This window comes from Mirounga angustirostris, unplaced genomic scaffold (assembly GCF_029215605.1).
Source record: "Mirounga angustirostris isolate CCGP_5_RB_7025 unplaced genomic scaffold, mMirAng1.0.hap1 SCAF_17, whole genome shotgun sequence".
In the NCBI taxonomy this organism is placed as follows: Eukaryota; Metazoa; Chordata; class Mammalia; order Carnivora; family Phocidae; genus Mirounga; species Mirounga angustirostris.
The window spans coordinates 23,548,646-23,560,911 of NW_026991725.1; the positions used below are offsets into that span (position 1 = coordinate 23,548,646).

The following is a 12,266-nucleotide window of genomic DNA, read 5'->3' on the forward strand; positions in this document are numbered from 1 at the left end:
AAGCAGCAGGAATAATGAGTGGTGTCACTCCACTTTTCATTTTGATGGAAAGTCATTACAGGAGTCAATGCCAGCGACAAAGAGCCATGAATCAACTGCTCTGCTATGAAATTAAAATCGAATTGCCAGCCACCCCCAACCCCTACCCTTCCTGGGAAACAGGGATGGGTAGGTGGCTTGGGAGAGGGGTGCTATCCCGGGGAGGGGGGGGCTCTACCCAATCACCACGCAGGCAGTTATGGGCAGGAAGTGGACAGGTGGCTAGTGAAGGTGACAAGTCCTGTCTCCACCTTGTTTATCAGACCCTTCCTCCCCAAACCACATTTTCCCTCTGCCTGGAGGTAAGCTGTGATTAAAAGGAAACTACAGCTTTGCTGGCTCCTACAAGGCTGCCACTTGACTGGTCCCCTTGGGCTTCTGGCCTGAGTGGGGCTGTCTCGCCTGGCCACGGAGGGAAAGGGGCCCAGCCGACTCAGCTACCCCAGAACCCCTTGCTGGACCACTTGTACTCAACTGGGGCCCTCCCTGTCACCAGAAGCAAAGGGGGGACGTCCCTACCCTGGGGCTCCATAGGAACAGCCAATGGCCTTGGGAACCCACTGGATCAAGAACCCCCGGCCAACAGGCGCACAGCCTTGACTCAAGGCCCTGAGAAACAGAAACTGTCAGTAGTGAAGCAAAAGTCTTCCTTTTTTATTAAGTTCAACTAGATGATGAGAAGGGCCAGAAACTGTGGTTCCAGGCTGACGGGCCACAGGGCCAACCAAGACAGCTCCTTGCCAGAGAGTAAGCGACTGCCAAGGCCACCATTTAGCGATGCTGGCTCCCTCCTGTGGCTTTCCATCCTCCGATCGCCTGGTCTCTGGCCAGGAAGGGCCCTGCCACATCAGCCCTGACGTCCCACCCTCCTTCCTGAAGGCTGGGAAGACGGGCAGGTAGAAACGTGGAGAATGTCATAGAGAGGTTCCCATCAGGTTCACGGGGCGCCCATTGTACCTCTTGGAAATGTCAGCTTCAATCTGAAAGACAGTGACACACCACGGGCGGGAAGCAGAGAGGCAAAGGTGCCTCGTTCTGTAAGACGGGGGGCCCTCCCCCTCGACAGGTCTGCCTTTCCCGTCTCACCAGTGTCTGCAGCTCCTTGGTCTTCTCCAGCAGCAGATCTAGCTTGGGCTCCAGGGCCGCCTGCTCCTGAAGGGCCTCCTTCTGCTTCTGCACCATCAGCTCTTTCTTCAAAGCCAGCAGCTGGGCCTGCTTCAGCTTCTGCTGCAGGAACTCAGTCACGCGGTCCACATACCTGCGCGGGGCGCTCAGGTAAGTGCGTGATGCAGCAGAGCCACCTGCGCATGCCCGCTCAGCTGCTGGGAAAGGGGAGGCTCAGGAAACCCAATCCCTAACTGGCCTCTCGGCCTCCACACCCTGTGCGCCCTCTCTGCAAGGCACATGGCTCCCAGTCCCCCGTCCCGCTTGGGAAGCAGAGCCTGCCTGCACACCTCAAACCACCTCGTCCTGCCCCAAGAGAACCCTTGACCCCAGCTGCGACAGAGCTGCTAGGGAAGGCAGAGAAGAGCTCCGAGGGGTTGTGCAGAAGGGGAACACAAGGAGTCGGGGCTGCTCAAGATGGCGGCACCCCACTTCACGTCAATGGGAAGGCCAGACCTTGGGGAGGCCAGGATCATAAACAGGTGCTGCATTCGAAGACTGGCAAGCTGGCCGATCAGATCCTGCAGCGCCGACACCATGGTGAGCATCTTCTCTTTGGTCTGGCCCTGCAGGATGACTGGAGCCAGCTGGAACTGGCTCATGGACAAGATGTCCGCCTCCTCACTCATCTCCATGGCTCTCTGGGACAAGAAGATCTCGAGCTGAGGGCACAAGAGGATCTGGTTGAAACCAAGAAGAGAATTTGGAGGCCAAGCCCTCAGACTGCTCAGAATGTAAGAATGAGAGGTGAGGGTTGGACTCCGGGTGATGAGAGATTATTTCCTCTGAATACTTTAACTGCGAGAAACTTACCAACTATAACGTGAGCCTGAAGCAGCCTCTACTGCCACTCTTCTCGTCCCCTCCTGCCATCTCAGGCCCCCACCCCCAGCCCTCGATACCTCTCCTTCCTCCCTACGTGTGGCTCAGATAACTAAGAACACTGAAATTCGACGGGTTCTCTCTGCCCCAGTGAAGGTATTTTCTGTGAGAGGAATAAGATTCAGGGAACAGGAACCCATGTTTAAGAAGCCCGGGATTAAGAAAGGGCTAGAAGAATCTGGGAACCAGCCACACATCTTGTCATTCTTATTCTACCAGAGAAACGTGATCCCTTTGTCCTCCTCTGCCCTGGATGCTAAGAGGGGCCTCCCTGGGCAAAAAGAGAAAGGAACAGGTGAGGACTACAAACTGCACGAGGCCCTCACCAGCCAGCAGGCCACTGGGAAGGGAACAGACGGAGATGAACACAAATGGGAAGGGTCCTCCCAGAGGATGAAGGTACCTCCATGAGCTCATCAATGAACTGATTCCGGGTCTCAGGGTATTCAAGAAGTGTCAGGGCATCTGGGCCCCTAGCAACACCTTCCGGAGCTGCCGGGAAGAGAGATGGAGAAGTGATAAAGTTGCTGGAGACCAGAGAAAAAGACCCTCAAGTTTGAGAGGTTCTGGTGGGTTAATCTGGATGCAAACTCAATGCACTAAAGCTACTTGCTGTCTCATCCCAGGGGGGCTGGGGGGAAGGGTCACCCTCTCCCATACGTCCAGCCCGAATCAGACACTAGGACCAACGGCCAGTCTGGGAGGACCACAGAGCTGGCTTCAGGGCCTGAAAAGGCCCCCTCTGCTCCGGCGGGGCCACCAAGTTTCATCCTGCACCGCCCTCTAGCGGCTCAGATCGCTGCTACATCCTCCCCGCTGCTGGGCAGAGGGGTCAGGTCAGACCTGGAACCTCCCACCAGAAAAGATGACCCATGTTCGCTACCCCAAAAGTTGAGAGCTTCTAGACTTAGCTTTAAAAACTTCTCTCCGTCCCCGTACTCTCACATCATCAACACGATTTTGAGAAAACAGTTAGATGTGCGAGCCACCCACTCTCGGCAGTGCACTGTTTCTGGGGACACAGGGACCTCTGAGCCCCCACTTCTGCCAGGGCTCCAGGGAGGGTGTGCTTACCCTGGGTTCCGGCTTCCAGCACCGTGATCTGCAAAGCAGCATCGTCGCCCCAGTCTATCCCATCACCCCCAGCTTCCTGGGTGGAAAGCAAAGAACCCCAGCAGGGTTGCAAGATTCTTCCCCAGCAAAAGGAGCCGGCATAAACCAAAGCCCTTGATAAATTCAATGCCTGCACATTTCAACTGTATGAAGGACGTGCCGCCCTGACGTTGGCAGCAAAGATGGCGGTGGGGGCCACGTGTGCCGCTACCCTCATCCCTGTTTGGAGAGTTACCACCGGTCTATCCCCCCACACCTTGCCCCCAGATACCGGGAGAAAAAGGGTCAAACCTCTGATATGTCCCTGTGGAAGCTCTGCGTCCCCTTGGACTATACCTGGTCTGAGGGCTATGGACTTCGAGTAACGTCCTTAAAGACAGACACCACTTCTCTTAACCCCAAAGCAGAGATCACAGAAAGTCCTCAGAGAGAAGGGCTTCCTAACCTTTGAGTCCGATTCCAAGGAGATGCCCCAGTCGATTCCAGCAGCCTGGGCAGAGATGACACAGTCAACCCCTTCAGAAGCCACCTCCACTCCAAAGTCGCCCCAGTCAATCTAGGAGGGGAAAAAAGTGTTAGCTCAAAGAAAGTGTGTGAAAGAAAAGGGGCGCGCCTCCCTGGAGGCCTCAGCTGCCCCTCTAGGGGGTAACAGCACACTGTTTAAATGCAATGGCCTCCTGACGCCCCAAAGGACAACCCATCTTCAGAGAGTTCACAGGACTGAAGGATTCCTAGTTCAAAGCCAACCAGCTGTGCCGAGGCTCTTCAAGGTTAATCTATACTCTGGCCTCAAGAAGCCCGGAAAAATAAAGGAGGAGGGCCTTCTGGGCCCTTCCAGCTCTAGTCTCTCTCACCCGCATCCCTCTTTCTACCTTCTGGGACTCTGAACGCAGGCGGACGGGGGAGCGGTGTGCGAGGGATGAGGAAGCTGCCCTCGCCAGGCCTGTCTCACCGCATCTTCTTCCACCTGCTTAGGCGGCTCCTCGAGGTGTGGCCGCTCCACCACGGAGGGCTCTGTCCCCGTCCTCCACTCGTACACCGTGCAGTTCCCCCGCCTCTGCACGTACCGCAGCATTGGCAACACCTGCTCTTCGGGGCTGCAACAGAGCACTGGGCTGACCCTCCCGCCGCGCCCGCAGGCAGCCCACGCCCTCCGGGCAGATGGCCGAGGCTCCCGCAGGCTCACCCGTGTGAACTCAAACTCAAATGGGATGCGGGAAAAATACAAGCGGAGAAGACAGAACAGCCAAGGAACAGAGGTCAGCCGTCCCCTCCCCTCTGGAGAGACACTGAGGTCCTTTACCTCTCACACACAAAGCCCACACAGGCCTGGTACAGGTCGATGGCTTGGCCCAGGCCCTGAGCCCCCGCTCCGATCTCAGCCAGCTGACTCGGCAGGTCCTTCACCAGGGCCAGCAGCTCTCTTCGGACGTTGTCTCCCTAGCGAGGATGAAAGAGGACGCCTGAGACAGGAGTGGTGGGCGGCAGAGGAGCTGGGCTCAGGCCCCACGAGGCTCACCGTGACGCCGTACTGCTTGCACGAGTGGTAGAACCGCTCCCGCATCTCGGCCGCCCCCGCCTGGCCCTCCTCCTCCCTGCGACTGTATTCTTGCTGCAGCTGTTGGCACTTGGCGATCTGCTTCTTCAGCGAGGGGATCTCATAGCTGACATTCCGAACCAGGAGGCTAGAGAGCTCCACTGAAGAGGGCCCAGGAAATTCACCCCAGATGCCCAGGCCACGAGGCAAGCATGCCCCTGGGACCCGCTTGGCCTCCCAGTGTGGCACCTCACACAGTCATTCAACCTCTCTGATCCAATCCTCTTCTCTAACATTGGGGCAAGAATATTTACCATGAGGATTAAGAGAGAGAATGCACATAAAACATGAGTATAATTCCTTGCATTCAGCAGATGCTCAGTAAGTATGAGCTATTATTATTAGAACTTTTAGAAAACATACCCCAAAGTACAATGCGTCCTGTAATTACTCTATCGGGCACCTGATGTGGCCCCCAGATGACCCATGCCTCTTCCGCCCAGGGGAGAATAGAGGTGCAGAGAATGTCAGTCATCAAGAGGTCAATGGGGGAGGACCAAAACCCACCTGCCTGGCCAGGCCCAGCCAATGCCTACTACCTGCCTGGTCTTCCTCCTCCTCCCAACACTCTTTGGGGAATTTCTTTGCCCACCTGGCAAACATCTATACCGCAGGCTCTTCCCCTACACGGACTGTGCTGCCTGGAAGCCTAGTGTCTCAGAACTCGGGGAGTGGGCTGCCCACGGACGCCGGGCCCCCCAGGCTGGGCAACTTTACCTAGGTAGGTGTTGTCCTTCTCATACAGGGCTACGATCTCCTGCCAATCCTGGGGAAGGACAGAAACAGAAGTGAGCTGGAAGAGCGCTCAGCAGCCATATCTCAGCTCAAGCCCCAAACAGGGGACGCTCCCCCAGCCTTCACATCACACCAGACACAGAGCCCTTGTCCTCCTTCATAACGCTGGCTGAACCACCCACTTCATTTTAAGAACGTGGTTCCAATGAGCGCTCCCCAAAGCAGCAGTCCTGAAAATGTAAACCCAGGGGGTAGGGTCTATTTTTGCTATAAACTTTGCGGATGGAGGGAAAGCTCAGGAAACTCTACATAAGCATATGCACTGGACCCTCAGAGAGACCAGAGGCTCTGACCCTGGAGACGGGACGTTTCCAGCTGCACCTTACCAGCTTTGCCCACACTTGCCTTCATTCGCTGTGAAGAGTACCGGCCAAAAATATTTTTTGTGGAGGCTTCGGTGCCTTTGAGGAGATCCACGATCCTTAGGCAGTGGAAGTAGTGAATGTCTGGAAAGCAAGGAAGAACAAAGACTTTGGGAATTATAGTATCTTCCCCACCTACTCTGGGCACATGGCTGACTGATGAACATGCTGAGAATTTTAGCATGTACAGCTCTCCCCTTCAGCATGTTGTGTTGGGAGAAACCAGCATCTATACCCCCCAAATAAATCTCTCTCTAGGGGTCAGCCCTACGGCTAAACAAGGGAGCGGCTCAGCTGATACATAGTGCGCCAAGGAAGAGAGGGCGCTGGTGCTGTAGCCCAGAAGCACTCACAGGATCCAGAGAGCAGCTGGGCGATCTCCTCGCTCTCTGGCATGTCCTGGATGGCAGCATTGATCTTCTCTCGGATGGTCAACACCAGACTCTGCCATTTCAGATTGCAGTGCCTTCTGTCGACCAGCCAGTCTATGTGAGAAACACCCAAATCACAGCATTCCCATTCACACAGCCAAAAGTCCATCATTAATTCAAGCGAAATAGGCTAAGAGACTGGCCAAAAGTTGTACGCAAACCGGTTAAGGTGTGGGGATCGTGGGAATGAAGAGGAGCTCAAAGGGACCCTTGGGGTTAAACGGACTCCATTGCAGTGTGACTTTTATAAAGCAACTGCCTCCACGCAGGGATAAAGAAAAACTTTAAATTGGTCCTGACATCAAAGTGCCACTTTTGACCACTCTAAATTCTCCATAATATTTTTGCTTCCATGGTAATTATATCTTTCTTACTGACAGAGGATGCTTTTCAACTTCCACTTTCTCAGGGCTGGGATTAACCATGACAATGGAAAATACAAGATGATTATGCCAAGTACCGGATGAATGAACTGCAAAGCCCCTAATACCCACAGCGCCCTAAGGACTAGATACCACTGGTCTACTCTCAACAGTGAAGTACCGCCTGGCACCATGAGAATACCAACGTGACTGACCTCCTGGACTCTGGGCCCAGATCTGTGTTTTTAGCAGAGGGTGTGGGTGGGGGAGAGCCATGCACGTTTCCTTAGTAGGAGAGAGCTAAGAGCTAGGCTTTGTGTTCTGACGGTCCTGGCTTCTAATTATCAACTTTTTTGAAAAGATTTATTTGAGACAGAGAGAGAGGAAGAGAGCATGCGAGCAAGGGGAGGGGGGAGGGGCAGAGGGAGAGAGAGAGAGAGAGAACCTCAAGCAGACTTCAGCTGAGCATGGAGCCCAATGCAGGGCTCAATCCCATGACCCTGAGATCATGACCTGAGTTGATATCAAGAGTCGGACGTTTTTTAAATGACTGAGCCACCCAGGCACCCCTAGTTATCAACTTTCTTAAGCAAGTCTCTCAGCCATTCTGTGCGTCAGTTTCCCCACATATAAAATGGGAATAATAAGTTACTGAATACAAGAGGGAATGAAGGTAAGACATGGAGCACTATGCTTGGCACATGGCAAGGATTCCATAAATCCTAGTAAAAATCTTCATTTTACAATGTCAAGTGCCTAAAACAGCACCTGGTAGAGCAAACACTCAACAAATGGCATGGTCCTTTTCATAACCAATGACAAGCTCATACACCAAGAGTGCACCTGTGCTGAAGAACTGGGACAAATCTGAAATGACTCTGGGCGCCTGGGTGGCTCAGTTGGTTGAGCGACTGCCTTCGGCTCAGGTCATGATCCTGGAGTCCCGGGATCGAGTCCTGCTCGGGCTCCCTGCTCGGCAGGGAGTCTGCTTCTCCCTCTGACCCTCTCCCCCCTCATGTGCTCTCTCTCTCTCAAATAAATAAATAAAATCTTTAAAAAAAAAAATCTGAAATGACTCTAAAAAAGCTCCATTAAGTGGCCACTGCACAGGACTGGCTACATGGTCCACGGTGGTGAATTCAGAACCTTGTCCTTGTTAATACACCTGCCAACTGGTCAAACACTGGGGTCCCACACTAGTTGCCAGTTATACTCCCTCTGATGTATTCCTCTAAAATCTTCAGAAAGAAAAATTCTGTAGGTGTCATAGAACCAGAAGGGGATGAGGCAGTCAAACAGATGTATCTTAATGACAAAACTGGCATCAAATCAATTGGTGCAATGAGCATTTTAAAACGTAGAAGTTGTGCACTTGCCCTGGAAGGGTCGTAATGAAGAGGTCCTAGCCTGACTCTGAGCTGAGGAGGTGTTTAGATCAGATACAGACAGCAGGGAGATGGCTGGCCACTAAAAGGGTCTTTATTCCCAACTGGGTCTATGTCCCTATTCCTCCTAAAATCAAGGGAAGATGGAAGCTTTTAAAAAGGAAGGAGGGAAAGTTTTTTTCATACAAAAAGCATAGATATTGGAACCTGACAGACTCCAATTTCATATCTGCCACTTAGTAGCTGACCGTCTTTAAAGTAAGCCATTACTCTGTGCCTAATGATTTGACGACACCTATTATGAATGTTATAAAGTAGAAGAAAGGTCAAGTACAGAATCTATGTATGGTTCCTTTCTGCTCCTTCAAGCGTGGCAAGCAGCCACCGCTGGGAGCATAGTTCATGGCGAGTGGTCAGCGCCTCAACAGGGGCCTTGGGGCCTCACGGCTCCCAGCTGTTGGTGACAGAGGGCAAAGGGCAGGGCCTCCCCGACAGCCGGTTGCGCGGGGCGTCCCCTCCTACCGATCAGCTTGCTGGTCTGGATGTCGATGGGCACGTGCTGATGGTCCTGGCGGGAAACACGGAGGGGAACGGGGCGTGAGCGCGGGGAGGGGGCGTGCCACCCGCGCGCTCATTTCACGGGCCCAACCGCCATCCTACGGGGCCAGAATGATGGGCCGGGGCGATGGCTGCGCCCGGGAGGGAGGCCGGGGAAGCGGGCCAAGGACCGACGGGCTGAATTCAGTCCAGGGACCCCGGGCCAGTCGCCCATTCCCCCCAGCTCCTGTCCCCACACCTGCATCTTTCCTCCACTTCCGCTTCCGGCCGACGACGCAGGCCCGCCCCCCCACAACCAATCCGGCGCAGGCCTGGTTGAGCCTCAGTTTAGGCACGAACGGGCCTCCTCCGGCCACGTCGCCACCTTCCTCCGAGCCAATCGGGATGTGCGCTCCACCCCTGGCCACAAGCCCCACCCACCCCGGGGCTCCGAATGGCTGAGCCCGGGAGGGGCGGGAGAACGGAAGATAGCCAATGGGAGACGCGAGGCGGGCTCAGGGCTGAAGAGGGGCGGGGGCGCCGAGAAAAGGCTGCAGGGCCGGCGAGGTCGCGGCAGGCGGCGCCGGAGAGCTGGTTACCACCGCTTCCGGCCAGGTGGGCGCGGAGCCTTCGGTGTGGGGATTACCTGTCCCGCCGAGAGGGTTCTCGCGCCGACCCTGGCGACCCGGAGGCCGTTAGAAATGCTTCCTTCCGGCCTTGCCTCGCTTTACCGTCTGTAGTAGTTTGTAGGTCTCTTGTGGCACTTGTCACACTTTGCCTTCCCGTTCGGTTTATCTGACAGACATGTGTTGAGCACCTGCTGCGTGTAGATGATTAGGGAAGGGGAAGGAGACATCCCAAAGATAACACCAAAATTGAGTCTTAAAGGAAGAGCTGCAGGAAGAGGGGTATGTGTGCAGGGGTGTCCCAGGTGGAGGAGACTGCACAAAGCTTTGGAGTCCACGAACTGCAAGAGGGGTGCAAGGAACAACAGGCAGGCAGGACTGGAAACAATTGGTGGGGCCCAGCGCAAAATGAAAATGCAGGGCCCCTTGTTTAAAAAAACGGAAGAATTTCAAGAAGGCACTTGGACAGGTCTCACACCGATGACGCCAGTGGCATCGCAAGGCTGGCCAGCCCCGGTGCAGTAAAAGATTTGAGGCAAGGAGTGGCCAATGAGACTGTAAAGGTGAAAAGGTCATATCATAGGGAGGAGCCTCATTAAGGAACTTGGACTTCACCCCTGCAGACCCAGAGGAACCACTGGAGGGTTTGAAGGACTTGAAGCAGGGAGGGACCTATTCAGATTGACTGCTGGGAGAATGGATTCATGGGAGATAAGACTGGAGACAGGGAGACTGCCAGGAGGTTATTAACGCAGAGGTTAGGGCCTGACCTGGGAAAAGATGTGAGGAGGGGGGGCAGGGCTGGATTTGAGAGATGTTTTAGAGGGAAATGGACAGAACTTGGCCATCAAATGGCCATGTGGATGGGGGAAATAGACAGCAAGGATGAAACCTAGGTGGTTGGATTGGGAGTGTCACCACCTGCAAGAGGAATGCAGGATGCTGAGCAGGTATTGGGAGGAGGGCATCTTGGCTTTGAACTTACTCAGTTAGTGGTGCTGGGAGGACCCCACGTGAAAAGTATGCAGGAGACACTTGGGTCTATAGCTTTGGAGTTCGGGGGAGCCCTAGGGCTAGGGATACAGCTTTGGAGAGCCACAGGCTGACTGATCTGTAATCCATGCAGTGGCTGAAGCTAAGGGAGGGCATGAGACTGGGCAAGAAATGGCTAGAGTGAGGAGACTAGGTGGGCCAAGGATAGATCACCAGGGCTGGGTATGCCATTTGGGGCCCCTCCCTTTCCAGGATGTTAGCTCCTCCCCAAGGCTCCACCTGGTCCTTGGACCCCCCACCTCTGCCCCAGCACAGCACTTGGGACCCAGTAAATTTGTTACTGAACTGCGTGGTGTGGTACAGCAGTGAGAAGACCTAGATTTCTGCCCAGTGAGATCTTGGACTATTTCCATAACCTCTGCCAGACAGTTTCCTCAACGTGGAGATAGCACCTATCCTGATTATCTTGGTATTTCTGTTTATAGGCTTAAATAAACAAACTAGATGTATATAACTCTTTACAGTTTCCAACATGTTTTAATGTATCTCTCAGGCTTTGTAGACTCGTGTGGGGGGGGGGGGGACATTAATCGTCATTATTATAAAATGGGTTGAAAGATTTCCCTGGAAATGGCTCATAGAGCAGAACTAGAGGCCTCTTCAGGGCTCTCTCATGAGAATTTGGCTCCCATCTCAGAATCCTGACTCAGGCTGGAAGAATTGCTGGGGCTCCCCTGTGATTAAACAAACACTCACTGGGCTCCAACTATGTGTTCCTGGCTCCCTGGGACAGCCCAAGAAACAGGCCCTGCCCCACCCTCAAGGTGCATCCCTCCTCCTTTAACCAACAGGTGGGGCAGGGCAGGGTAGGGCAGGGTGAGTTGGTGAAGGCAGAGACCACCAGCACGTCACCCCACCCACAGCGCCATGGGGGTGGGGGGGTGACTCATGTGTAACAGGAGGAGGTTTGAGAATAGTTGTACCTCGCTGCTGGCCTCAGCTCAGGGTGGCTGCCCGAGCCAGCATACGAGTGTGGGCTTTGGGCAGCATTCTGCAGTGTTTGTCCTTTCCCAAGGCCAGAGGGAACCTCAGGGGGCCTACGGGCAGAGAAGCACATTAGTGATCTGGCCTCCAGGGCATCAGGTCCTCGGGGCTGCCAGCCGTTGGAAGGTGGCATGTGGGATGCTTCTGACTGTGATTCTCACAATTCTCTGCTGATTTAGCAGACGGGACCCTGGCGAAGGGGCAGCACGTTGAGGGAAGTGGAGAAGCACAGGGCAGGCCAGTGCCAGCTTTGGACAGAAAGTGCAGGGCCCCAGGGTGCTATGCCCTCAGGCTGCCTGACTATCCTTTGTTGTTGTTGTTAACTTCCTTGTGAAGTGATAACCGTGTGCCACGTGCCCATGTAGACCTAAATGTTTTACAAGCCTTATCTAATTTGATCCTTCCAACAACTATATAATGTGGGTACTATTGTGAGCCAGATTTTAAAAGGTAAGGGAGCCAAAGCTAAGTTCAGTAACTTGTCCAAGATCATACAGCTGGTAGTTGGTGGGGCTGGGATTCAAACCCGGCCTGTTGGGCTCCCCAGCCTGCATTCTTGGTCTCTGTGGGATGCGGCTTCTCCCTCAGCCCTACCTACCCCGTTCACTCCACTCAGCCACCTCAGCTCCGGGGCTTGGGTCTCTCCTCCCTCCTCTTCAGCCTGATACCCACTTTCTCCCCAGTTGTTGTGCCAAACACTTGGAACACCCCCTTGCAGTCCCTGTCCGGTTCCAAAGTTCTTTCTTACCAGCCGTCATTCTGGGCAAGAACACCCATTAGTTATCTTCCTACAATAGCCATAAAAAGGCTTACTTACCCTTGACATTCAAGTAATCAATTTCTTTTATCCTCCATAGGTTATTACTTTATGGTCTGTGTTTCTGTGTGTTTGCTCACAGCCAGACCGACTGGGGGTGTGTGTGTGTGTGTGTGTGT

General features: G+C 54.1%; 1 protein-coding gene across 1 annotated transcript; it reads right to left on the bottom strand.

Moving 5' to 3' along the window:
* Positions 1–672: 672 nt before the first annotated feature.
* CDK5RAP3 (CDK5 regulatory subunit associated protein 3) lies at positions 673–9,082 on the bottom strand. The gene is made up of 14 exons (XM_045889050.3): positions 8,927–9,082; positions 8,653–8,698; positions 6,306–6,437; positions 5,936–6,036; positions 5,513–5,561; positions 4,718–4,896; positions 4,502–4,638; positions 4,151–4,295; positions 3,644–3,754; positions 3,160–3,235; positions 2,489–2,577; positions 1,660–1,865; positions 1,126–1,297; positions 673–1,019 (listed from the first exon to the last, which is right to left on the bottom strand). Exons 1-14 carry the CDS (start codon positions 8,930–8,932, stop codon positions 954–956), a joined length of 1,515 nt encoding a protein of 504 aa, XP_045745006.2. The 5' UTR covers positions 8,933–9,082; the 3' UTR covers positions 673–953.
* Positions 9,083–12,266: the final 3,184 nt, after the last annotated feature.